Below are 27,904 nucleotides of genomic sequence, written 5' to 3' on the forward strand. Positions count from 1 at the left end.
TATGGAGGGGGAGTCCCAGTCTGGGTTAGGGAGTAGCCCTCCACCAGCCACGCAAGCATTGCCGGATTCAGGGTTGTAGGTGGCTTGAATAAAATTCCGGTGGGGTTTAGCAGTAGGCTCTGATAATGGGTCAGATGAGCATTGCTGATCCAGCGGTCTGGGGGCTGTTTGAGTACTCCTTCGATAGCATGTCGGGTGGTAACATATAGCTCTTGCCCCATGGCTAGCTTGTCTGCGTCCTTGACCATAGTGGCCACCGCGGCAATAATTTTTAAGCATGGGGGCCATCCAGCGGCCACCGTGTCCATCTTTTTAGAGAGATAAGCTATGGGTCTTTTCCAGGGACCTATGTACTGGACAAGGACCCCTTTTGCCACCCCGTCTTTCTCGTCTACATATAGGTAGAAGGGCTTGATTAGGTCAGGCAACCCAAGAGCCGAAGCAGACAGCAAGGCCTGTTTAAGGTCATTAAAGGCCTTGTTCATGGCCTCTGTCCATTCAAAATTTTGTTGGTGCCTGGTGGCCTCATAGAGGGGTCTGGCCATCTCAGCAAAACCCAGAGTCCATAATTGACAGAACCCTGCCGACCCCAGGAATTCACGTACCTGATGGTCGGTTTGCGGCTGTGGGATCCTTAGGACAGTTTCCTTCCGCACATCCGTCAACCATCTTTGTCCATCCTTTAATTTGTACCCCAGGTAGCTCACCTCTGCTCTGCAGATTTGGGCCTTTTTGGCTGAGGCCCGGTATCCTAGAGCCGCTATAGTCTGGAGTAAGTCCTTGGTGCCTCACAGGCAAGTGTCCTGGTCCTCCGCTGCTAGCAGGATATCATCTATATATTGCAATAAGGTCAAATGAGGGTGTTCAGAATGGAACTCACCCAAGTCTTCATGTAAGGCCTCATCGAAGAAGGTTGGTGAGTTTTTGAATCCTTGTGGTAGTCGAGTCCAGGTGAGTTGGCCATTGATGCCTTTCTTGGGGTCCATCCGTTCAATGGCAAAAAGGTCTTGGCTCTTGGGTGCTAAAGGCAGGCTGAAAAAGGCATCTCTTAAATCTAATACCGTACACCAATTTTTGTCTGGAGGCAAGGTAGAGAGGAGGGTGTATGGGTTTGGGACCGTGGGGTGCACATCCATTACTCACCGGTTGACTTCACTTAAGTCCTGGACTGGCCTGTAATCGTTAGAGTGCGGTTTTCGCACTGGCAGCAAGGGAGTGTTCCATGCCGATTGGCAGAGCCTTAATATGCCTGAGTCTAGTAGTCGCCGTATGTGGGGCGTGATTCCCGTTCGCACCGCGAGAGGCATAGGGTATTGGCGGACCCTGACAGAGTCGGCCCCTGATTTTAGTTCTGTGTATACAGCTGGTCGGTGTCGGGCCAGCCCAATTCCCCCAGTTTCTGCCCATGCCTGAGGAAATCCCTGTAGCCAATGGTCAATGTCAGTCATTGGGGCAGGGGGCATCTGTTGGAGATGATATTCGTCTTCCAAACTCAGGACAAGCACCTGAATTGGTTGCCCTTCTTTGTCTAGGATTTTTGCCCCTCCGGGGTGGAAGCAAATTTGTGCCCCCATCTTGGTGAGCAAGTCCCGACCTAACAACGGGTAGGGACATTCAGGGATGACCATGAAGGAGTGGGATACCCGGCCCATGCCGAGGCCCACAGTTCTTCAGGTAGTCCATGAGTACTGTTTGGTCCCTGTGGCCCCTTGCACCCATGAGGTCTTGCTCACCAATTTCCCCTTCAGTTGTAATAAGACCGAATGTTGTGCCCCAGTGTCCACTAGAAATTCAACTGGTTGCCCCTCCACTCTGAGAGTTACCCTGGGCTCGGGGAGGGGTACCGAACCCCGACTCCCCTAGTCGTCCAGGTCCTCCATCTCCAATATCTTGGCAGGGGCCTTAGATCTTTTGTTAGGGCAGTCTTTCACCCAGTGGCCCTCTTCCTTGCAATAAGCACATTGGTTTTTGTTTAGTTTAGGGAGCTCCCATCGGGGACCAGGAAGTCCCTGTCCCTGAAGTCAGCTTCTTGAGGTGCCTCCGTTTTTCCTGTGGGTCATCCATGGTTGTAGCCAGCAGGATCTTAGCCAGATTTCGGGTTTGCCGGTGGCTTAGTTTAGTCTGTTGCTCCTCCGGGCTTTCTCTATTATTGTAAACTCTTTCTGCTACTACTATTAAGTCCTGCAGGCTCTTCTCTCCTAGCCTCTCCACTCTTTGTAATTTCCTTTTGATGTCTGGAGCGGCCTGATTAACAAAAGCCATGATAATTGCGGCTTTTGTTTCTGGGGCTTCTGGGTTCATAGGGGTGTACTGCCTAAAAGCCTCTGTGATTCTCTCTAAGAAGGCTGCTGGACTCTCATCCTTACCTTGTCTTACATCATATACCTTGGCTAGATTAGTAGGCTTTCGCGCGGCAGCCTTGAGACCTGCCATTAAAGTCTGGCTGTAGACCCGGAGTCTCTCCTTACCTTCAGCCAAGTTGTAGTCCCAGGTAGGGCAGGATAAGGGGAAGGCAGCATTTATGAGGTCTGGGTTTTGAGTCGGCTGTCTGTCCTCTCCCAGGACAGACTTCCGAGCTTCCACTTGTATTCGTTCTCTCTCTTCAGTGGTGAAGAGAACCTGCAAGAGCTGCTGACAGTCATCCCAAGTAGGCTGGTGGGTAAAAAGAACAGTATCTAAAAGCCCAATTAAATCTTTAGGGTTATCGGAGAACTTTGCATTTTGAGTTCTCCAATTATATAAATCACTTGTGGAGAACAGCTAATATAACATTGGTTGTTCTCCAGACTCGTCGGGAGGACCCACGGCGTGGAGGGGAAGGGCGGTGGAGTCGGCAGGCCCCATATTTGAGGGTGGGGCTGCCCGGTGGGTGGGTCCACGTGTCCCTGCTGCTGGCCCTCGCACAGGAATTCTTTCATCAGGGAGCGCTGGTGCCCCTCCTGCAGCCCCTGGTGCTTCCGATGGAGGGGCGGAAGGGGGAGGGGGAGCCTCGTAGGGCAGCGGATGGGTCAGGTCCTCCGGAGAGGAATCCTGCAAGACTGGATAAAGGGGCATTTTGGCCTTTGTGTCAGTCTCCTCCGCTTTCCGCAGGGCTAGAATCTTGGTAGGTCCTGCTCTGGGGGCTAAGAATGGTGTTAGCCAAGAAGGGGGGTTTTTGATCATGTCCTGCCAGACCAGGATGTAGGGCACCTGGTCAGGGTGGCCATCCGGTTTGTCCTTGAAGATTACGACTTGACCTGCAAAATAATAGGTAGGTGGAAAGTTCCTTCTTGGGGCCATCCCACGTCAAAGTTTGGCCATTCTGACATGCAGTAAGTCTGAAATTTCCCTTTTCTTATGTCTGTGCTCAAATTATGAGCCCTTTCCTTAACGTCCGAGAAGTGGGAGAGCATAAGAGACAGGGGGGTGGTTTGGGTCTGCTCCATTTCATTCCACACCAAGACACAAACAGTTATGAGCATTAACAAGGACACAATAACACAGACAAATGTTCCAGCGCAGCTGCGGAGACAAAACAGAAAATAAAACGAAGGGCTGGCTGTCCGTAATGGCAGCTGGCCCTCCTCACAGATGAGGACTTCGTCCTCCTGGCGGGGGCAAGGGACGTCTCCCAAGACCCCCGGTCGACGGCTCGCCAGCGCGTCCGCTTAAGCCAATGCCGACCCAAAGACAGTTTGGAATTCCTATAGGTAGAGATACAGTACAGAGCTCTCAGAAAATATGCGCACGAAAGGTAGAAGAAGTTGAGTGCACTCACCAGACGTGGGACCCTCCAGGTGGGGTCCTGGTGGGGGGTCTCTCAAATCCCGGACGAGTCCCCAAATGTAATGCCCCCGATTTCGAATCCGAGAGACCACCAAGGAGCCAATACCGATGCAAACGCACGAGGGTTTATTTGCAAGCTCAAGCTTGGGCCCAAGTATACCCGACACAGCAGAGCAGGGACTTGGACCCCTAGGTTAAGAGGCGGAGCAGTTTTATAGGGGCCAGTGGCCAATGAGATTGTAACACACACAGCAAGTTGCATAGTCATGTTAGTCCACACGCAGGTGGCCAATTGAATTGAACACAGAAAGTTGCATAGTCATGTTAGTCCACACACAGGTGGCCAACTGAATTACAATTTACCCTATAGTAACTGTTTGAACTAGCCTATCACTCTGGTCAGAATTGGCGCGCAAGTTTGGCAGGCAAAAGGCGGGGTTTAAGAATTGGCTCTCAAGTTTGGCGGGCAAAAGGCGGGGTTTACATTCTTTGGCGGTTAGAGGTTCCGCATTCCTATATGAGCTGGTTTCCAGTAAGGGTGTGCTCAGCGGCTTGACTAGGGTGGGGGGGTGTCTTAAGCAATAAGTAGGTCATGTGGGGGTTATACATGAGATGGTAGGTGTAGCACAAAATGGAGTTAGTCTTGCTCTGTTTGTCCAGGGGTAGGGGATTTTTGTTAAATTCCTTGGGTCCCACAGCCTATGGATGTTGGGCTAGTCTGGGGGGGGGATGACAGAACCCCAGTGCTTCAGGTGCTCTGAAGAGCTAGGGGAAAATGTGCATTTTAGACATCAAGGGACACATTTTCAAAAAGAACATGAAAAGGTGACTGGGAAGGTGCTCCAATTACCACTCTTGTGTAGACAAAGATGCTTTTCCTCTAAGTACAGCTATGATGGGGAAAACAAAACTAAAACAAAGCAAAAACAAAAGCACAGGGAAAAATGTGGGCTTGGTTACCTCATTCTAAGACAATTACCATCTGGTCACAGGTGGCTCTGCACGCCCCACCTCCCTGGTCCCACCTGCCTTGGATACTCAGGTCTGGGCACTCATCTTCCTACTTGTTTCTGTCAACCTTTAGTCCCTGTAGCCTTATAGGCTGGAGGCAGAGTTTCAATTTTATAGGCCATGATACCATATTCACTCAGTCAAATTCAGAGGTTTTAAGCTGGAAAAAAAAGCCTGTGTCTCAGAGTTCAGAAAATATAGTAATAAGTAACAATAGGAGGAATTGGGCTGGTGGACTTATTTGGGTAGATAAACTCTTTCAGAGCGGAGAGCTCTCACATAATCACAGCTAAGTCAGGCACACAGCAGATCCCCTACCTCCCAAGTGTAACAGGCAGTTTGCTCACAGGGGCGCTAGAAACAAAGTACTAGGTATGTGCTGTGCTTGGGTCACACTGGATTTCTGCAACCCAGAGGCTCATGCTTTCCAGGCCCAGTGCAGAGCTTCCAAATCAAACTTGCATTAGCAAACTTCAAAGCTCGGACCTAGCAACATTTAAAGACAGGCAATACCTCCCTGACATGGTGATTAGATTCACCTATCAAGAGGAGAGGAAATGAGGCACCTCTGGCAGTGTCTCAATTTTTCTGGGCTGGCTCCCTGATAATCATGGAATATTCAGTCGGTATTACTAAGTGATCTCATTCCATCTTAACCACCTATTTGGCGACATTGCATACTGTGTTCCTCATTTCTGCAGTGTCTTTTGCCCTCATTTGTAAATAGCTTTCAGAAACCTGAAATGAAATTGCATTTACTTTTCCTTTCCCTCCATCAGTCTGAGTCAGCTTCCCTTGGAATCAGCTGTGCCTTCTGGCCCTTTTAAGGAATCATTATTTTCATGGAGGAGAAAAATGGTCACTCTGCAGGGTGCTGTGGAATGTAAAGGGGACTGAGGGGGAAGGCGAGCATGAAGCCACCCTCCCCACCCTCTTCAGTGAGCTCATTTCCCCCACTCCTTTAGGTATAAAAATGTGCACCTGCTCAGTTGCCTTAGATTTAAAATGCTTACATATAATTTCTTGCACACATTTTAATCTGGTTAGCGCTGGGCCTAGAGAAGGACCCATTCCTTTCCCTGATCCATAATAGCTTCACTCTCTAAAGGGAAACAATCCTCCCTTGCATGTCTCAGATACTCATAGTAGCCTTGCACAATTTCAGCTCAGAACAGAGGCAAGGAAATCACCAAGGTAACACTGGCAGTCTACACTGCAGTTTTGTTTTGTTTTTTAATAGAAATAACAAGCAGATAGGCTATTCTTTGTTAATGTCTCTAATAGGCAAAAAGTGTCCAAACTTCTGCTTTTTCTTAAGCTATTAGGAAATTTAACCTGAGCCACAAGGGAGGAGGCATAATTTGGGTGTGAATGACCTAGGAGAAACAGATCTGTAAGCAGCATTGCTCAACAGAAGCCGTGCAAAGCCAACCAAAGGGCTTTCTCTACTGTGGATCTCAGGTCTCAGCAGATCTCAGGTTCTCTTAAATGCAAGGTTTAACCAAAGTTTCTAAACAAAGGGCCCATTAGGAATATTTGCACAATCTCTGTTTCAGATGTTTGACCCCAAGGCTTTTGTTTACTGAATTTGCTGAAGCAGTGCCCACCTGGCATATCAAAAGCAACAGTTGCCTCTGTTCTGGTTTCCCGTAGGAACAACATGACCCTTTTGCCCTCTGATTTCCCCAGGTTCTCTGCATCTTTCTGCCTCTACTTGTCTGTGCCCACTTTTCTCAAACGTCCTCACCTTTCCCCTGCCCTTCCCACTTCTATCTAGATGGACCCTTCTGATGGATGTCCCATTCTTTCAGGGTCTTGTCCTCTCCTTTTCAAGTAGACAAAGGTAACGTTACTCCCCAGTAACCTCTCAGGATAGGTTATATTATGAGGAAGCTCTTAAGAATTTATAGGTTGGCCTGTGGGAAGAATGCAGTGTTAGATGACCCGATCAGGTGGAGGCTGGTGTCACGGGTGGTGAAAGAACCCACCTGAGGCAGAACAGAGGAGATAGAAGTTTATTGAAAAGACTGCAATGGGCCAGTGGGCAGGACAGCAAAGGAGAGGCTATCTGTCAGGAAGCAGAAGTAGGGGGCTGTAGTTAAGCTGAGGAAGTGAGGGGGTTTGGGAACATGTGGAAGTTTACGTTTGGGTACCTGTGCCTGGTTGTTAAGTAGCCCGTATTTTGAGGTGGGTCACCTAATGAGCCTGTTTGCGTTCAGCCTGGTGGTCACTGTTGGCCTTTTTACTGTACTCAGGTTTCCATTGCTCAAGCCTGTTGCCCAAAAGCAGCCTCTACAGTTTCTAGACCCAAGACTAACATTAAAGAGAATAGAATCCTGATATTGCTAACTGGCTTTGTAAGTCTGAATAAGTGAACTAACTTATCTGAACCTCAGTTTATTCATTTTCATAATGGGGTTATGGACTTGCATTTCATAAGGATGTTATAAAAACCAAATGGAATGATTTTTGCAAATTTCCTAGTTTTAGGGCTTAGTGCAAAGTTAACTACTTCAAATTAGCATTGGAGACATGCTATTTATCTGACTTTGTAAGATAAGTCATGTTTAACTACAAAATTATTTTGAATGCTGTTGTAGGATTGAAAATGCTTTAAAAATAATAAAATACCATAAAACTATAAAATAAAATAAATCCTTGAGTTAAAATACAAAGAATTATTATTATTGTTATTGTTATTATTATATCATTAATTATCAAGACAACAACCAGGAAGTCATGTTTGAATACCCTCCATATTTCACCCCCAGCACACAATCCATCAGTGAGTCCATTAACTTTAATCTAAAATATATCCCCTATATATTGACCTCTTTTATCTCCACTGTTATTAACCACTGTCTAAAGCCACTCCAACAACTCTTTATGGGTCTCTCTATGGGTACTCTGTTGTGCAGACACTATCTAAGGAGGGTTTTTATTACACACAAACAACTGCGTTCCTTACCAATTTCTCCTCTCTAGAACAGAGAAGTCATCTCATCTGTCTTGCTCACCACCGTTATTCCAGACTGAGAACAGTATTAAGCATACAGAGGACATCAACAAAGATTTTGTGAATGAATTAATAATGAATTATACTCATTAATATTTTCTAGTAAAAACCCCATGGGGCATTTTACATTATTAGTGCATTTTACAAATTAGAAATCTAAGTATCTGTATTTAAATGATTAGCCTTTCCACAAGACATGGGGGATTGGTTGGATTCAGTACATTGGTTGGATTCACAATTTTGTGGAAGCTGATCTGCACTAAAAAAAGAACAATAAATCAAACAAATAGTGCTCTATTCTGTACTCTAGGACAACTTGGCCATCCCCAACTTCTTTCACATTTCATTGGAAATGTATACTGGATCTTCTCTAGAATATTTTTTTCTACCCTACTTTCCACTACGGAATTTCAGTGAGTGATAGCTAAATTTTTTTGTTTTCTATAAATATTATACTGAATAATTAATTAAATTGTTTATTTTCAAGGTTCTAAAAACCAGTATACTATTTTCCACTCTCTGTTGGTATTCTGAAGATAAATACAAATAAGTTCTTTTGTTATGTTAATTTTAAATGAAAAGATTTGTTTTATTAACCTTTAACCATGACTGACATTATATTAGCAGTTTTTATTTCCAACATCGGTGTTCTAACAGCGGCAATAATTTTCATTTATACCTACTTTATATTAAGACTGTAGACATAGTGTTTATCATATCAGAGTGTATATTTAGAAACCAACAAGCATTACAGCAGGGTGTTGCTACTGGATGGCAGATTTTGTAAACATTATGAAATCTTAGAAAATGAAATATTTGTGTCTGGGCTCTCCAATTATTATTTTCACTTTCATACATATCATCTGCATAAATGACCATTAGGATATCTGAATCAAACTTAATGCAACATTAGCTCAACCAAGGCAGAGTAGGATTGAGTTGAGTAGCTGATGTGTTAGGTCAATGGAAATGTGTGAGAAGTCATCCACCCATAATGAGTTTATTCCCTACTCTCACCCTCATCCCCCAGATACTTACAATGATAGCTCAATGTTTTTATCTCTCTTGTGTGGAAGAGAAACTGGTGACACTAAAACATCAATCCTGAATTGTTGAGCAAATATGAAATTCAGCTAAGGCTCATTGGATCAGATTCCAAATGCTAAGATGCTCATCAGTGTCCTTGAAGAGGAGCTCACGGTGACATGGAATAAACTCAGTTTCCGATAGACACCATTTACAGGGCAGTTGAGAAGTGCTGGTGTATGAAAGAGATCCTTATCTTTGAATATACACCACCATTGGACCCCTATCCACCCAAGCAAGAAGTTAGTGGTATGGCTTTGCTAATATCCACATCTATAGTTTTCTGGGTTGATAGAACACAGATATTTGTTCATCCTAAAGGCTGTGACTGTGACATCATTAGCTGTTTTAGGTTTTTAAATGTATCCAATGAACAGAAATTATATTTACATACAATTGTAAAGCAAAACAATGTGATCTTTAAAATTTTAAGGAATAGCATTTGTAGACTTCTGGAAAGGTTGCAGAGTAGGAGGATCCTAAACTCACCTCATCTCAAGGACACACTAAGATAACAGCCACATCAGTACAACTAACTCAGAAGATGACCCAAAGACTGGCAGAACAGACTTCCCACAGTTAATTGTAGAAAGGAGGCCACGTAGAAAAGGGTAGGAGAGGCAGAGACACAGTTAGGAACAACACTCCAGGCAAGACTAACCCCAAGGCACAGAGACACAGGGACACCACAAGCACAGAGAAGCAAGAGGATCAGACCTCATGTCAGGCAGCCCAGAGAAGGGGGACCCACAAGGGGAAGATAAATTTCCATAACATTTGGCTTTGAAAACCAGTAGGGCTTTACTTCAGGAGCTGTTATAATCTGTGGGGCTTACCTCCAGGTACTTTAAAAATCAGTGGGCTTAGGGTGATAGGAAATTTAGTCCCCACCCTAAAAGATCTAGCAAAACAAATAAACCAGCTGATATATAGCACAGAAGCAGCAGTTTGAAAAGTGCCTTGGGCTATATCTGAAGGAGGTTTTGTTTGTTTTGTTTGGTTTTGTTTTTTTAATAATCTCAAAATGTGTACTGAGGGGCAGAGATGTTTAGGAGACTTCTCCAAGAGCAAAAGAGCTAGTGAGTGCCATTTATCTCTACTCCCTCCTCCTTCCCACCCCCCCCCCCCCAGCCTAGATAGCCAGACACTTGTGGGAACCAGCATGAACGCTCTCCACCTACCTTGCTAACACCAGGCTCCCTGCCCTCACGTTCTTCAGCAGATCCACTGCCAAAGCAACTCCTATTTTGACACACCCTGAAAACATCCCTAGCAGGGATCAACACCACTCCAAAGTGACTCCTGCCCAGGAGAGAGGGGACGATACCACACATATTAGTGCAACTGCAGCCCTGGCAGATGGACTGGGGATAGACATAAGATGTGACTGCCAGCCCTACCCCTCAACAAAAGCCTTTCAGGGACAGGGAGCTCTGCAGTTCAGGATGACTACAGCCCCAGCAGACAGACTGGGGCAGGCATCTGGTCTGACTGCTGGCCCCACCCACCAACAAAATCCTCTGAGGGGACAAGGTAGGGCGAACAAGCTGCAGATCAGTGATAATGTAGTCCCAACAGAGGGAATGGTGGCTGAGTGCTGATACTGCCCAGCTACAAAGCCACAACAGCCCCCGACTGGCCCCTTCACAGTGCAGGGACCAAACCTCGCCTGGTGCACTCACAACAGGCAAAGTGAGCCATTAGAGCTGACTGAGGTGAAGGCAAACACAGCTCAACCACAACAGTAGGGTGAATGTAATTGACATAGGGGACACCCCCTGAAGTACCTGGTTCTGGTGAACAGGGGACATTGTGCAACAGGGCACCACAGGATCTCTTCTTCATAAGGACACTACTTTCAAAATCAAGAAACATAGGTGACTTTCCTAATACACGGAAACAAATGCAGAGTGTTAGACAAAATGAGATAGAGTAACTTGTCCCAAATGAAAGAAGGGAACAAAACCACAACAGAAGAGCTAAATGAAATGGAGATAAGCAATATATTTGATTAAAGAATACAAAGCAATGGTCAAAAAAATACTCACTGGACTTGAGAAAAGAGTGGAGGAACTCAGTGAGACCTCCAACAAAGAGACAGCAAATTTTAAAAAGAACCAATCAGAGATGAAGAACTCAATAACTGAAATAAAAAACACACTACAGAGAGCCAATATCAGACTAGAGGAGGCAGAAGATAAGCAACCTAGAAAGCAGAGTAATGGAGGCAACAAAGCTGAACAGAAAAAAGAAAAAAAAAGAATAATAAAAAATTGAGAATAGGTTAAGGGAACTTCAAAGACATCAAGAATAATAGCACACACATTACAGGGATCCCAGAAGGAGAAGACAGAGAGAAGAGACATAAAATTTATTTGAAGAGGGGCACCTAGGTGTCTCAGTCATTTGGTTAGGCATCGACTCTTGACCTCAGCTCTGGTCATGATCTCATAGTTAGTGAGATCGAGCCCCACGTTGGGTTCTTAACTGACAACATGGAGCCTGCTTGGGATTCTCTTTCCCTCTCTCTCTCTGCCCCTACCTTGCCCGTATGAGTGTGTTCTCTCTCCCTCTCTCTCTCTTTCAAAATAAATAAACTTAAAAAAATGTTAAAGGGAATTCTTTAAGTGGTAAAAAAAGGCCACGATCAGGACTAAGAAAATTATGAAAGTAAAAAATTTCATAAGTAAATGCAAACATGTAACAAAAGTAGTGGATTGATTATTTATAAAACCAGTATGGAGGTTAAAGCACACAGCAGTAAAACCAATTATATCTGTAAAAATAAGTCAAGGGACTCACAAAACAAAAGGATGTAAAGTCTAAAATTACGTACATTAAATGTGGAAGGAGTAAAAATTTAGTGCTTTTATAATCAGTTCAAACTCAAGCAACCATCAACTTAACACAGACCGCTATATACTTAAGATGTTATATATGAACCTAATGGTGACCACAAATAAAAAACCTATAATAGATACACAAAAAATAAAGAGAAAAGAATACAAGCATACCACAAAAGAAAGCTACAAAACCACAAGGTAAGAGAGCAAGAGAAGAAAGGAATAGAGAATTACAAAAACAACTGTGGAACAAGTAACAGACTGGCAATAAATACATATGTATCAATAATTACTTTGGATATAAGTGGACTAAATGCTCCAATCAAAAGACCTAGGGTGACTGAATGTATAAAAAAGCAAAACCCATTTATATGCTGCCTACATAGGGACTCATTTTAGATCTAAGGACACATGCAGATTGAAAGTGAAGGGCTAGAAAAACATTTATATGCAAATGAAAGTGGAAAGAAAGCAGGGGTAGCAGTACTTATATTGGACACAGAACACATTAAAACAAGGACTGTAATAATAGACAAAAATGGACATCAGATAATAATAATAAAAGGAATAATCCAACAAGAGGATATGACAATTGTAAATATTTATGCATCAAACATGAAAGCACTTAAATACATAAAGCAACTATTAACAGACTAAAGGAAGAAATGAACAATAATACAATAATAGCGGAGGACTTTAGCAGCCTACTTACATCAATGGATAGATCGTTCAGACAGAAAATCAACAGGGAAACTGTGGTTTTGAATGATGATACATTGGACTGATGGGCCTAACAGATATATTCAGAACATTCCATTCAAAAACAATAGAATACACATACTTTTCAAGTGCACATGGAACATTCTCCAGAATGGATCACATGTTGTATCACAAAGCAAATATCAATGAATTCAAACAGACTGAAATATCATGCATCTTTTCCAACCCCAACAGTATGAAACTAGAAATCCATCACAAGAAAAAATCTGGGAAAAACACAAATACATGGAGGTTAAATATCAAGCTACTAAAGAACGAATGAATCAACCATGAAATCAAAGGGGAAATAAAAAAATACATGGAGACAAATGAAAATGAAAGCACAATGGTCCAAAATCTTTGGGATGCAGAAATGGCTGTCTTAACAGGGAAGGTTATAGCAATACAAGTCTACTTAAAGAAACAAGAAAAAGCTCAAACAACCTAAACTTACACCTAAAGAAGAGAGAGAAAGAAGAAAAAACAAAACCCAAATCCAGTAGAAGGAAGGAAATAATAAAGAGTGGAAGAGAAATAAATGAAATAAAAACAAACAAACAAACAAAACCACCCCAAAACAATTGAACAGATTAATGAAACAAGAACTGGTTCTTTGAAAAGATAAACAAAATTGATAAACCTTTAGCCTAACTCATCAAGAAAGAAAGAGAGAGGACACAAATGAAAAAAATAAATAAATAAATGAAGGGAGACAAGTAACAACTGACACCACAGGATTACAAAGGATTATAAGAGAATATTATAAAAATTGTATGTCAACAAATTCGACAACCTAAAGGAAATGGATAAATTCTTGGAAACATGTAGCCTTCCAAAATGGAATCAGGAAGAAATAGAAAATTTGAACAGACTCAATTATTAGCAATGAAATTGAATCGTTAATAAGAATAATCTCAACAAACAAAAGCCCAGGTGAATTCTACCAATATTTAAGAGTTAATACATATTCCTCTTAAACTATTCCAAAAAATAGAAGAGGAAAGAAAGCTTCCAAATTCATTCTATGAAGCCAGAATTACCCTTGTACCAAAACTGCACAAAGACACTGTTAAAAAAGGAAACTAAAGGCCACTATCTCTGGTGAACATAGATATAAAAATGCTTAACAAAATATTAGCAAACCGAATCCAACAATATATTAAAAAAATAATTCGCCTCAGTCAAGTGGGATTTATTCCAGGGATGCAAGGGTGGTTCAGTAGTCACAAATCAAACAACCTGGTACATCATGTTAATAAGAGAAAGGATAAAAACCATATGATCATCTTAATAGATGCATAAAAGCCATTTGACAAAATGCAGCATCCATTCATGATTAAAAAACTCTCAATGAAGTAGGTTTAGATGGAACATACCTCAACATAATTGAAACCATATATATGTGAAAAACTCACAGTTAACATCATACTCAATGGTGGAAAACAGCTTTTTTTTTTCTAAGGTCTGGAATAAGATGAGGATGTCCACTCCCATCACTTTTATTCAGCATAGTACTAGAAGTCCTAGCCACAGCAATCAGACAATAAAAAGAAATAAAAGGCACCTCAATTGGTAAATAAGTAAAACTTTTATTATTTGTAGATGACATACTATGTAGAAAACTGTAAAGACTCCACCAAAACACTGCTAGAATTGGTTATGAATTCAGTAAAGTCACAGGATATAAAATTAATATACAGAAATCTGTTGCATTTCTATGCACTAATAATAAAGTAGCAGAAAAATTAATAAAACTCCCATTTACAACTGCACCAAAAATAATAACATACATAGGAATAAACTTTATCAAGGAGGTGAAAGACCTGTACTCCAAAATCTATAAAACATTGATGAAAGAAATTAAAGATGACACAACAAATGGAAAGACATTCCATGTCATTGTCTGGAAGAACCAATGTTGTTAAAATGCCACACTGTCTTAAGCAATCTACAGATTTAATGCAACCCCCATCAAAACACTAACAACATTTTTCACTAAACTAAAACAAATATCTTAAAAATTTGTATGGAACCCCAAAAAACCCTGAATAGCCAAAGCAATCATGAGAAAGAAGAACAAAGCTGAAAGTATCACAATCTCAGCTTTCAAGATATACTACAAAGGTATAGTAATCAAAACAATATGCAACTTGCACCAAAAAATAGACGTATAGATCAATAGAACACAATGAGAGCCCAGAAATAAACCCAAGCTTATATGGCCAATTAATCTATGAAAAAGGAGGCAAAAATATACAACAGGAAAAAGACAGTCTTTTCGACAAATGTTGCTGGGGGAATTGGACAGCTGTGTGCAAAAGAATGAAACTGGACCATTTTTTTATGCCATACAAAAAATAAATTCAAAATGGTTTAAAGACCTAAATGTGAGAACTGAAACTATAAAACTCCTTTAAGAAAACATAGGCAGTAATTTCTTTGATATCAGCCATAGAAACATTTTTCTAGATATGTCTCCTTTTGGCAAGAGGAACAAAAGCAAAATTAAACTATTGGATTTACATTAAAAAAAAACCAAACTTTTTCACAGCTAAGGAAACCATCAACAAGACAAAAACCATCAACAAGACAACCATCAACCTACTGAATGAGAGAAAATATTTGGAAATCATAAAATCAATAAAGGGCTAATATCCAAAATATATTAAGAACATATACAACTCAGTAACAAAAACCCAAATAAACTAAATTAAAAATTGGAAGATGATCTGAATAGACATTTTTCTAATGAAGACATACAAATGGCCAACTGACACATGAAAAGATGCTCAACATTACTAATGATCAAGGAAGTGCAAATTAAAACCACAATAAGATATCACCTTACATCTATCAGAATGGCTAAAATAAAAAAGAAAAACAACAAGAAATAGCAAGTGTTGAAAAGGATGTGGAGAATAAGGAACCCCTCGCTCACTGTTGGTAGAAATGCAAACTGGTATGGCCACTGTAGAAACAGTATGAAGAATCCTCAAAAAAATTAAAAATAGAATTACCATATGATCCAGTAATTCTACTACTAGGTATTTACTCAAAGAAAATGAAAACACTAATTCAAAAAGATATATGATTATTGAAGCATTATTTACAATAGCCAAGATATGGAAGCAACTCAAGTATCCATCAATAGAATAATGACCAAAGACGTGTTACACACACATGTGCACGCATGCGCACGCGCGCACACACACACACACACACACACACACACTGGAATATCACTCAGACCAAAAAATAAATAAATAAGTAAACTCTTGACATTTGTGACAACATGATGGACTCAGAGAGTATAATGCTAAGTGAAATAAGTCAGAGAATGACAAATACCATATGATTTCACTCGTATATACAATTTAATAAACAAAAAAATTAAAAAGAAAACCTAAAAAACAGGCTCTTAAGTTCAGAGAACAAACTGGTGGTCCCCAGAGGGGAGGTGGATGGGAGGATGGGTGAACTAAATAAAGGGGATTAAGATTACACTTATCTTGATGAGCACTGAGAAATAGATAGAATTGTTGAATCATTATACTGTACACCTGAAACTAATAAAACACTGTTTGTTAATTATACTTCAATTAAAAAGATAGTATTTGTATTTGTATTTGTATTTCAATTAATCAGTTTTTATTGAGAATCCCAGAAGCATAGTGATAAGAGAAGTAACCATATTAAGTCTCAATTTTTATAATCTAAATAGATATTATAAATTCCAGGCTATCTTTTTTAATATTTTAAATTATAGTATAATTTACCTATAATGAAATATGCTGATTTAAGAATGTGATTTTATCTAGTTGAAAAATGTACATGTTCATATAACCTACAAGTCTATCAATATATACAGTATTTCCAACTTCTTAACACCTTTGTGCCCCTTCGCAGATAATCACAAACACCTCACCAAGCAACAACTCATCTGATTTCTATCCCCATTGATTAGTTTCGCATGCTCCGGAACTACATATGGATGGAATCCCACACAGAGTATGTACCTTTTTGAGTTTAGCTTTTTCACTCAGCATAATGCTTTTGAATTTTACCTACATTCTTGTATGTAGTTTACTTTTATTGCTGAATAGTATCCCATTGTATGAATATACCACTATTTATCCCATTGCCTGTCTTTTAAAGATAAATTCAGTAAAGTTTTTCAGCAAAATCTTTAGACTTTTAGCTTGACCCACAAGTAAAAGTGGAATCCTAAAGAACTAGAAGTGTTTTTGACCTTAATTAACCTGATAATTACTTACAAGTTTCATCTCATTTTGCAAATGTGTTCATAGCCAGTCATCATAGCATTTCAAAGTTGGAAGTTGCCTTAGAGATTATAATGTTGAACCCTTTGTTTTATAGGTTAAAACTGAGGCCTAGAAAGGATCACTTAGTGACAGAAGTAAAAATACAAATCAGATTTCCCTCATCTTTCTCTCTCCCCTATCACAAACTCTAAATTTTTCTTTTAACTCAGTGGATAAAATTAATGAATTTATTTCAAAGGTAAATGGAAAAAGTGATTGTTTTGTATGTGCCAAATAGAATTTTGTAGTATAGAAAGCTCACTGAACCAATCTAAAATCTGATACCATTTTCAAATGTGTGTTTTCACAAAGTATTTCAGGACTAGATTTTGGAATTTTGAAAAATAAAGTTGAAGTATATACTACCAAATTCAGGAAACATACTGTGTATGTATTAGGACTTTTCTTTGATCACAGTAGCTGAGTGTGATATTAGCATAAGCATTGTCCAAGACAGGCTGCCAAGATATCTTGTCCTCTTTCAATAGTTCTTATTAGTATTTACCCTGGGCAGGGAAGGCATTTTGGGAAGTCTATGATACAATGAAACTGGAGAGAGTATGAATCAAATACAACTTATTCTTCTTGAATAATATTCTTCTAAGAAAATGGCACTTACTTTGTCGAGGTCAGCTCTGAAGGAAGTCAGTGACATGCTGGTAAATGTTTAACAAACTGATCTCTGGAAATAATAGCTCTGATTTCTAACATTTGCTTATTTCCACAGTGCAAATACTTGCACCTTGGTTGATTTCCAGCTACCAACATGATGTTAATGTTTGTAAAATCCCTCGCAATTTAACAATCAGCTTTCATGAGACTCTCAGCACACCACTTGCTGAAGGAAGCAAAGTGGTTAGCTACTTTTCAGCTCTCAACCTCTAAGAGGATAAGTTAAAAAGGAAAAACAAGAAGGAAAGGAAGAAGGGAAGGAAGGGAAGGAAGGAGGGAGGCAGGCAGGAAAGAAGGAAGGAAGGAAAACAAAAGGAAAGTAAAAAGGAAAGAAAAGAAAGGCACCTTCACCGAAGCTAATTAGATTAACTCAAAGTGTAACCAAGGAAGCCGTTTTTAGAAATCAATTAAGCAAGGAGATTTCCCCCACAACCTTAGCTGGGAAGGCCCAAATGGTTGGAGGCTGGGACAACTAGGGTTGGAAGATCTACTTCAAAGATGACTTTTCACTTACATCCTAGCCTCCTCTCTAGGATGGCTGAAGATGGGCTTAGCAGGGACACTGAGACTGACAACCAGCTACATATTACTTCTTTATGTGGTGTGGGCTTCTCATGGCATGGCAATTGGGATCCTACAGGAAATATTTTGAGAAAGATCCTCATAAGAGGAAGTATTCCAAGATGACCAAGCAGAAGTGGAATCCCTATTTCAAAGTGATCAGAGGCTCACTCAGATTCAAAGGGGACTTAGACTTCACCTTCCACTGGGAGGAGTATGAAAGAATTTATAGCCATTTTTTTAAAACATCTATGATCAGCAAACATTTAAACAGTGCATCAGAACTAGATGAACTATCACTTGTTTAAAGCAAGGTTAAGGGGGAAAACAGTTGAAATATATTGGCTTTTGCATGCTTGAGTAGAATAGTCTAAATGGGAATAATAAGACATTTTGCACACAGAGAATTGCCTGAAGTAAAGCTTCTGCTGTCAAGAATGGAGGTGGTAAATGAAGAGAGTCATAATGCAGGGCAGGGGGGCGGGGGAAATGGGGGCTGTGCAGTCTGAGGAAGACCACCAAAGAGTCATGAACAGGGAAACAATTTTATATATTGAATGGCAAGGAATGCCAAGGATTGCCTTCAGCCACTAGAAGCTAGGAAGAGGCAAGGAAAGATCCTTCCCTAGAGCCTTCAGAAAGAGCATGGCCCTGCTGATTTTGGACTTCTTGGTCTCCAGAGCAATGAGAGAATGGATTTCTGTTGTTTTAAACCTCCCAGTTTGTGGTCATTTGTTATGGCAGGTCTAGTTAACAAAGATAGTTTCTAATCAGTCCAACGTAACGACAAGGGTCCTCATAAGTGGAAGAGGGAGGCAGAAGAAAGAATCAGAGAGAAGGCAGCATAAAAAGGACTTGAGATGACATTATTAAATGCAGGAAGGGTGCATAAGCCAACAAATACATGTGGCTTCTAGAAGCTGGAAAAGGTAGGGAAATAAATAGAGGATTCATAGAGCTTCCAGAGGGAATACTTCCCTGCTGACACTTTGGTTTTAGCTGATGAGATCCAGTTCGGACTTCTGACCTCTAGAATTGTAACATAATGGGTGTGTTGGTTTAAGTTGCTCAGTTTATGGTAATTTGTTACAGCCATAATAAGCAACTAATACAAGGTTGGTTGATTCTTTGGCTCTAAGGAGATGACATACAAGCCAGGCTGGTTTTGATGGGAAGAGGATTGGCAACATAAGCCCCTGGGGAGTGGGGCCAGGGAAGGGTGCAGGGTGGCCAAGTGGACACTATTCTACATTACTTTGTTATAGCAGCTCTAATAAACCAATACACCTCGATCCTACACTTTGCTCATTTTCTAGACTAGGGTACTAACATTCAGATAAATAAATCACTTCAGTCATTTACAGAGCTTTTGGGGCTGCAGTCTGCAGTATTTGATGGTGATGTAGGGGACTAACGCTTGAGGCCCTTCATGCAATTTTAGGTAAGGTTTTGTGGTCTGGCTGCCTGTTATTCAAACCCTTCACATCTGAACATTTAGAACTCAGTGTGTGTGTGTTTTCAGTCATTTCTCTCTGGATGAATGCAGGTCAAATTGTAAAAAACAAAACAAAATGAAAATGGTCAAGTGGTCACAAGATTTAAAGCTGAAAAAGAAAATAGTCATTAGATACAAGTCAAATGTGATTTTCTTCAAGACTGTATTTTATAGTAGATTCCACTGGAAAGATACACTTATATACATCGTTTATCTGGTTTTAAAAATTTATTTTCTTAAGGATGATGGGATATAGGAGGATGGGCCAGTTAACAGTGAGATGTGCCTGTATGGTATAATTCACTATAACTCAACATAATTGCTTTGTGTAGTTAAGTTGATAGATACTATCATGTTACTTGATAGTTACCATCATTCACAAGAAGTACAGTGGACTTGACTGGAAACAACTTCCCTACTCTGTCCTGTCATCCTGATACACGGCAAGGCATGGATATATTTATATATTTAATCCAGTTGCACATAGAAATTAATAATAGATATTTCCAAATAAATTACTACATTGCAAATTAAAGGAGATTGGGGTTTTTTTCTTCTTAATATATTCAAATCAAATTCCCTCAGCCTCAGATCTCCAAGGGAGAAAATATGGGTTACTTCCATCCTGGGTGTAAGGGAGTAATCTAAGCAGACTGTAAATTATTTAAGTTGGTCACTTTGTTCTAATACATGCTAAGTAGCTCTTTAAATCATTAATGAGGACTTCAGCTCCCGCAATCTATGTAGCAAATTAAAAAAAAAAATCTGTGCTGCCTTTAATTACTTTTAAAAGAAAAGAAAGAGCCTGAATTTATTAAAATCAGATCATAGGTACTTAATAACCTACAACAACAAAAAAAGAAGTTGATTTTATACTACCCAAATTTCTAAAACTTTAACTCATAATATATAGGTTCAAGTACTGCCTTTTTTGTTCCTGTAACTTTTTCTACATTATTTCTCTTAGTCCTGATAACAGTGTTGGAGGTAGGCATTGTTATCCCTCCTTTACAGATGAGGAAACTCATTCAGAGATTTAAATAACTTACTCAGCTTATAGGTCTCTGAACTGAGATTCACACTGGTCTATTTGATGCCAAAACCCATGCACTTTCTACTATATCATGTTGAATTTTATTTCATGGTTTACTAAGTACTCTCAAAAAATTTATTTTATTTGAGGCTCCAAAAGCCCTATGAGGTAATTCCCTATTTTATGGTTGAGAAAACTGAGCATTCTAGCATCTGATCCCAAATAATACGGTTAGAAATGGTCTTTGAGTGCTTTTCCCTCTACCCCAAGCCATGCACACACGTGCACCCACATATTCCACACACACATGTAGAGGGAAAATATCTTTTCCTTCTATCCTTTTAGGTTCTTGGCTTTGGCCCCAGTTACAAAAGAGTCTAAGAAGAAATAAACAGAAATGTGTTACTATGTATGTCTCATATATGCATGGAAGAAGCTCAGAGATCAGTAAACTCAAAGATGTGGCTAGAACTTGAGTTTAAGTACCATCTTCAGCTAAAACAAAGGAAAAAGGGTATGAGGGAGGCAAGTTTTGAGAAAGTGACTGAGAAAATTAGGTAAACAATGGTAAAGTTTGTTATGCAGATTTAATCCATTTCCTTCTCCATTGATAATAGGCATGATTTAGAGCCTTCCTTCTTTTCCTGGTAGAGAGGGAAACACCCTTACAAATGGTGATTTCCTTTATAAATATAAATTTCCCTTACAAAAGTGTAACTTCTGCTCTGTTTTCAGTGATTCTCCTGTATCTGCTATTTCCCAAAATAACCAGTTCAAAATAATCCTTATGCCAAAGATCCATATTTGGGGTGGCATATTCTGGTCTCCTACACATGCAAGTACAAGAAAGCAGTGCCCCCCATAACCCCAGCCCTGCCTCCCCATCAAGGCAAGGAGTATAGTAACCTGGCAACCTATAGTGAGGGAATAGATGGGAACAGTCTTGTACTTCACCTCCAAAGCCACCTATTCTCAAACCATTTCATTAATAATGAAGGATATGGTAGAAATACTCTTTAGTTCTTATTATTTCATAGAGGAAGTACTTGTGTATGTATTGAATTGATTTAAACTTCAGAGCCTTCTCTTTACTTATACTCTTCACTATTCCTGGGATTAGGGCTGCCAGACAAAATTCAGGACACTCTATTAAACTCAATTTTCAGATAAACAGATAAACAATTAATAATTTTTAAGTATATTATAAACATTGCTTGGGACATACTTATACTTAAAAATTGAGTTGTTTCTGGGCACCTGGCTGGGAGCATGTGACTCTTGATCTCGGGGTTGTGAGTTCGAGCCCCTCGTTGGGTATGGAGATTGCTTAAGTAAATAAAACTTAAAAAAATTAATTGTCTGAAATTAAAATTTAATTTAATATCATGTATTTTTATTGACTAAATCTGGCAGCTTTTCCTGGGAAGGAAGTTGGGGTGCTACTGGGGGAGAGAAGACATGACTCAGTGATCTAAGAAGTCTCTAAGCCACTAATCATAATGTCAAGAACGCTTCATGACAAGACTAGCCCCACTTAGTACTTGCAACTGTTATTTTGGGAACCCTATAACTTCCCTTGTGCCTTGGATTCTGCTGTAGTTCTCATGAAAAGTAGCAATTACAGTTATATATACCTAAATAAGAAAAGGAAGATAGAAAAACTCTTAGCTAAAAACCAAACAGAAAACCAAACACAAAAATAATTCATATTATTGAAGTGATGATGGGATTTCTAATACCACAAAAATTACTAGTCATCCCTGATTCTCTAAATCAGTGATTCTTAAACCTTAGCAGTATCAGAATCAGCTGGTTGGCTTGATAAAACACACTCCTAGAATTTCTGCTTCAGTAGGAGTGGAGCGAAGGGTGAGAATTTATACTTCAAACAAGTTCCCAGGTGACCCAGATGCTGTTGGCCCAGAGACTACAGTACCAAAATTGGGCTTCCTCCAATAGTACTCAAATTACTGATGAGGTCACGAGTTAACTGAATTTGACTGAATTCTGGTTAGGCAGTAGAACAAAGATTTCTAATACCTAACCCAAACTTCTTTGGAGCACGTTGTTAGTAGGCTGCAAAGTAATAAATCATAAAAGAAAAACTAGCTTTGCACTGCTCTCCCTTGGCCATTGTTAAATTCTGAGCCAAGGAAAAGATATGCCTGCTGGTGAGCTCACATTCATTCATTATCCTTTATTATCACCTGAAGCTATGCTTACTATGCTGCAAAATAACAACCTGAATAACAGTCAGGAAATACTATCCAGAACATCATCTTCCTGTTGATCTGCACTCTTTGAACAAGAGAATATTTCCTGGATTTATTTTTCCACAAATATTCCTTCTTGTTTTCATAGCATTTCTCCTGCTCAAGTGCTCATCTCACATTAACATTTGGAAGTGGCACATTTATTTTGATGGCAAAGTTAGGGCTCTTGATAATGCTTGTATTATTCTGGACCTTTGCCTTCGCTCTTCCCTTTCCTTCCTTCCTTCCTTTCTTCTGATATTTTAATGTGCCAAGAGGATATGATAAAGGACCATGTCACAGAAGTGTGTTTGCACTGTAATTCAAAAACACAGTCTTAGACCCAGCAAGTTAAAACACTAACACCTGTTGTAATGGAACATCTTTAAGGAAGTCACATATGTGACTTCTCTAGCTCAATCAAAGAAGTTTGTTTTAATCATCAGCCCTCCCCCACAAATTTTTTTGAAAAATTAAACTTTTATTTTTTCAAAATGCCATGCACTATTCTTCCCTCTTCAACTGAATATACTAAGTTATGTAATCTCTCATTGATTTTTAGGTCACCGGGGTGTATCTGCTGTTTGTACTTGACTTTGATAGTTTTGCAGACAGGGACAATTAAGATGTAGTAGGAGGTAGTGGGGGACTGCTATCCAAATGGCATTTGGAGTTCCTGATATGTTTGTCTTATAGATCTGCTGTCACCTTATTTATGGCCAGTTGTCCCTTCTTGCTATTGTTACTTTCTACCAAGTTTTCAAATTGCTCATCTTAATTTACGTACAGTTATAATCAATTCCTTTTATGAGTCAAGTACTTGGGTTTTGTGACTTTTTTGTTTGCTTTTGAATTTCAAGCTATGCTCCAAGTGCTAAACATATGGCCTTTGATAAATCATGTTGAAGGGTATAAGTTATTCTTTATATGTGGAATAAAGCCTGCCAACTCACTTTTCAGAAAGCAGAGAATCTGAGTGCTTTTCCAGCCACAGGAAAGTTTTAACATTGAAGCTGTCACATCTTCTTGTATGTTAGGATAAGTGGACTACTGGACAAAATAATGGGCTGCAAAAGACTGGCCCTAGACAATACTGTGAAGTAAACAAATGTTTTCCTCTACAGAATCAGCCTCTTTTTTCGATGAATCCTCAAGTAGGAGTTGACAGATTAAGTATAAGAATCTCAATTTAAATTTGTTCTTTGTCTGAAATTCATGTTTAACTGGGCATACTATCCAGTTTAAATATTCCCCAACCCCAAATCACAGTAACCTTTTTCTTTTTCCTCTATGAAGCTACTCCCATGGGAAAATTTTTGAAGTGAATCAAACTGAGATGTAAAATGGTAGATAGGATTATAGTCATGATGGATGTCATCATTTAATGAAAGCAGAATGGTATAGAGGAGAATTAATCACTGAGATGGTGGTCAAGGGTGCTGGGCACAGGGGGTACTTCTTGCTTTTAAACTTGGTATCTCAAAGTTAAAGCTGGCTCAGGAACAGGTGGGAAATATTGGCTTTCTTCTGGCCGGGCTGCTAGGAAACAGTCTAGAAGATGCCACTTAACCTCCTTGTCACAGTTACCCATTGCCACATACCAAACTACCCAAACCTGACTTAAAACAACAGCCATCTTATTATGTCTCACAATTTAATGGGCCAGAGATTAAGGCATGTTTCCACTAGGTAATTCTTCTCCATGTGGAATCAAATAGAGTCACTTGTAGTGGTATTGGCTGGTGGCTTCTCTGGTCTGGAGGGCCTGAGCCTGTTCCACTCACAGGCCTGGTACCTATGAGCAAGCATTATTCTCTCTACACCTGGTCTGGCCACGTGGTTAGGTTAGACTTCCTCACAGCAGCATAGTTTCAGGCAGTTGGAATTCTACATTGACAGCTCAGACTCCAAGAGGGAGTGTTTTGTTGGGAAAGAAAAAACTTTTTCTCTATTCTTTTAGGTCCTTTGTCTAGGGGCTTGCAAATTAAACTGAAAAAAGGAAGCTTAATGGGACAGAAAGGTTTACATACACAGCAGCCAAGAAAAGAATTAGCTAGCTGGTTAAATGAGTAAAGTTAGGGGCTTATATGCACAACTTAGTAAAGAAAAGGGAAGGGAAAATGCTCATTGAGAAGAGTAAATAAGTTTCTTTAGGAAAGACAAATGGAGTTTTAGGAGAACAAACAGAAGCTAAGAAAGCTTGTGATAATGTTTGTCTATATAGGTATGAGTGGTCTTTTTGGTCTTTTTCAGCGCCATAAAACTCCTAGACAGGGAATCTATGGTAGGCTTATTCTAATTCTTCCTCATGGCAATAGATTTACTCCAAGGAGGGAATTTATGGTAGCCCTCATTTCCCAGAAGTTGTCTTTAATTAGATAAGGGACACTCAGAGAAGGCTTCTTCCTGCATCTGTTGAATCTCAAATGTTTTTGGGCTTCATACCGATGCTGGTATTCCAAGTGGCTCCTCAGTTTCCAAGAGATCAAGGCAGAAGCTGTAAGACTCCTTCCCACTTAACCTCACAAGACTTGCAACCTGACTTCTGCTGCATTCTATTAGTTGAAATGAGTCTTATGGCCAGTCCAGAATACCAGGATATATGATTCATTGAAGAGCTCTCTTTGGAGACCAGAACCATACTCCCTGAGACTCAGTTTCTGCCTTTGTAAAATGGGCTGAGATTACAACATGTTATAGAAGCAGAAATTACTCACATAAAATATATGTAAAAATTTTTAAGTTTATTTATTGAGAGAGAGAGAGAGAGAGAGAGAGAAAGCATGAGCAGTGGAGGGGTAGAGAGAGAGGGAGAAAGAGAGAATCCCAAGCAAGCTCCACACTGTCAGGGTGGAGCCTGACATGAGGCTCAAACTCATGAACCACAAGATCATGACATGAGCCAAAATTGAGAGTCAGGCGCTTAACCAACTGAGCCACCCAGGTGCCCATAAAAAAAATTGCATTTCTATTGCGATGTATTATGTAGCCTGAGTCTAACTTTTCTACTATACCTGTTTTCTGAATTTTGTATGTAGGATTTTATTTATACATAACAAAATTATAATTGTATATTATTTTAATATATTTCAGAACTTTATATATGTAGTTATATATATAACATATTTATAAATATACAAAATGTATATTATATATATGTGTGTGTATATATATATATACATATATATACCCTAAGATATTCATTATATGTAATGAATTGGCTTCTTTCTATGCATCTAAAATGGTACTAGCTAAGGACCATTCTTGGAGTGAGAAAACATTCCCTCAAATTTTTTTGTAGAATTTGATTCTGTCATAGAATCTCAGTTGAAAAAGACTGGTCTAAAATGTTGATATCACTTTGGAAAACCTAATCTAGCTCTTACGATACCATCCCTTTAAGACAGTATATCACCTACTTACTGAAATTAGTGTGTAGATAATGAAGACAAGATAAGATTAATTTTAAAGATGAGGTAACAGAAATATCCTCCCTGACTACACCATTACCACACACAAGCACGCACTCACACACATATACAAATATGAGAGGAAAAATGTACTCAAGGATGTACAGAATCAAATCAATTGTGCATTGATATGCTGGTCTTCACATATCTCTTCCAATCACTAGACTCAATCCTTAAGAAGTTCAAGGGCTAAGGGGCTACTGGGTGACTCATTCAATTAAGCAGCTGACTCTCGATTTTGGCTCAGGTCATGACCTCACAGTTCATGGGTTGGAGCCCCACATTAGGCTCTGCACTGACAGTGTGGAGCCTGCTCAGGATTCTCACTCCTTCTTCCTCTGCCCCTCCTTTCCTCTCTCTCTCTTTCTCTCTCTCTCTCTCAAAATAAATAATAAATAAGCATTAAAAAAAGAGGTTGTTCAAGGCTGAGAATCAATTGCTTATTAGAATTCTCTGTAGAATCCCCTCCTTTTTGTGAAAAACTTCAGTAGCAAGAGATCTCTTCTAGCCTGCAACCTTAAACTTGTCATTTGGAGACTCCATGAAACCATTTTTTTACCACATTATTTATTTGAGAAGTCATAAATTTTACTGTTTGAATTTAGCAAAGAAAAGGACTTTTGTGATACCAGATTCATGATTTGACAGGATTTTTAAATTTACTAACCAGATATTTTATTTTTTTTCAAATTAAAAATTTTTTTTAACATGTATTCTTTTTTGAGAGACAGAGAAAGACAGAGTGCAAGCAGGGAAGGGGCAAAGAAAGAGGAAGACACAGAATCCAAGCAGGCTCCAGGCTCTGAGCTCTCAGCACAGAGCTTGATGTGGGCTCAAATCCATGAACCATGAGATCATGACCTGAGTCAAAGTCAGACACTTAACTGACTGAGCCACCCAGATGCCCCAACTAACCAGATATTTAGATGTCTTAGAAAATTAAGGTCTTGAAAATTTTAAGAAGTTAAAATTTTATATTTCTTTGGTGAGATGTCTCTGACACAGTCTATGAACTGTGCTCTGCTAAGATGTTTGGTGGCATAAGAAATTTTCACACACACCACCAATGAGATTCTCAGTGAGTACTATGAACATGTCTCCTCAGTGACTTCTGCAGGAGTTAAAATGACTTGGCATTATTGTGCATATGCTTTGCCACTTTAATAAAGAAGCAATCACAGATAATGTTTTCCAACAACATAGGTAAAAGAAACTTTTTGTAAAGTCTGAAAAATGTTCTGTTATATTATTTAGTCATGGGAATATTGCATGAATAGAATATTATGTATTTCCATAAATACAGAGAAATTCAGGTGTTAAATGATTATTTTATGTCATTTAGACATAAACTTTTTTTTCTGAAATAATCTGGATGGTTCCAATGATTCTTGACAGCCTTTTTATTTTTATTTTTAGTGTTTATTTATTTTTGAGAGACAAAGAGACAGAAAATGAGCAGGGAAGGGGCAGAGAGAGAGGGAAACACAGAATCCAAAGCAGGCTCCAGGCTCTGAGCTGTCAGCACAGAGCCTGACATGGGGCTCAAACCATGAGATTATGAGCTGAGCCAAAGTCAGACACTTGACTGACTGAGCCAACCCAGGCACCCTGATTCTTGA

General features: G+C 39.7%; 1 protein-coding gene across 1 annotated transcript; it reads right to left on the minus strand.

Moving 5' to 3' along the window:
- Positions 1–1,139: 1,139 nt before the first annotated feature.
- On the minus strand, positions 1,140–3,279 carry LOC115510674. Its single transcript, XM_030311143.1, is given in 2 exon segments — positions 1,140–2,000; positions 2,002–3,279. Coding segments are annotated over 2 exon segments (2,139 nt in total).
- Between the last annotated feature and the right edge of the window lie 24,625 nt (positions 3,280–27,904).

This window comes from Lynx canadensis, chromosome A1 (assembly GCF_007474595.2).
Source record: "Lynx canadensis isolate LIC74 chromosome A1, mLynCan4.pri.v2, whole genome shotgun sequence".
Classification (NCBI taxonomy): domain Eukaryota; kingdom Metazoa; phylum Chordata; class Mammalia; order Carnivora; family Felidae; genus Lynx; species Lynx canadensis.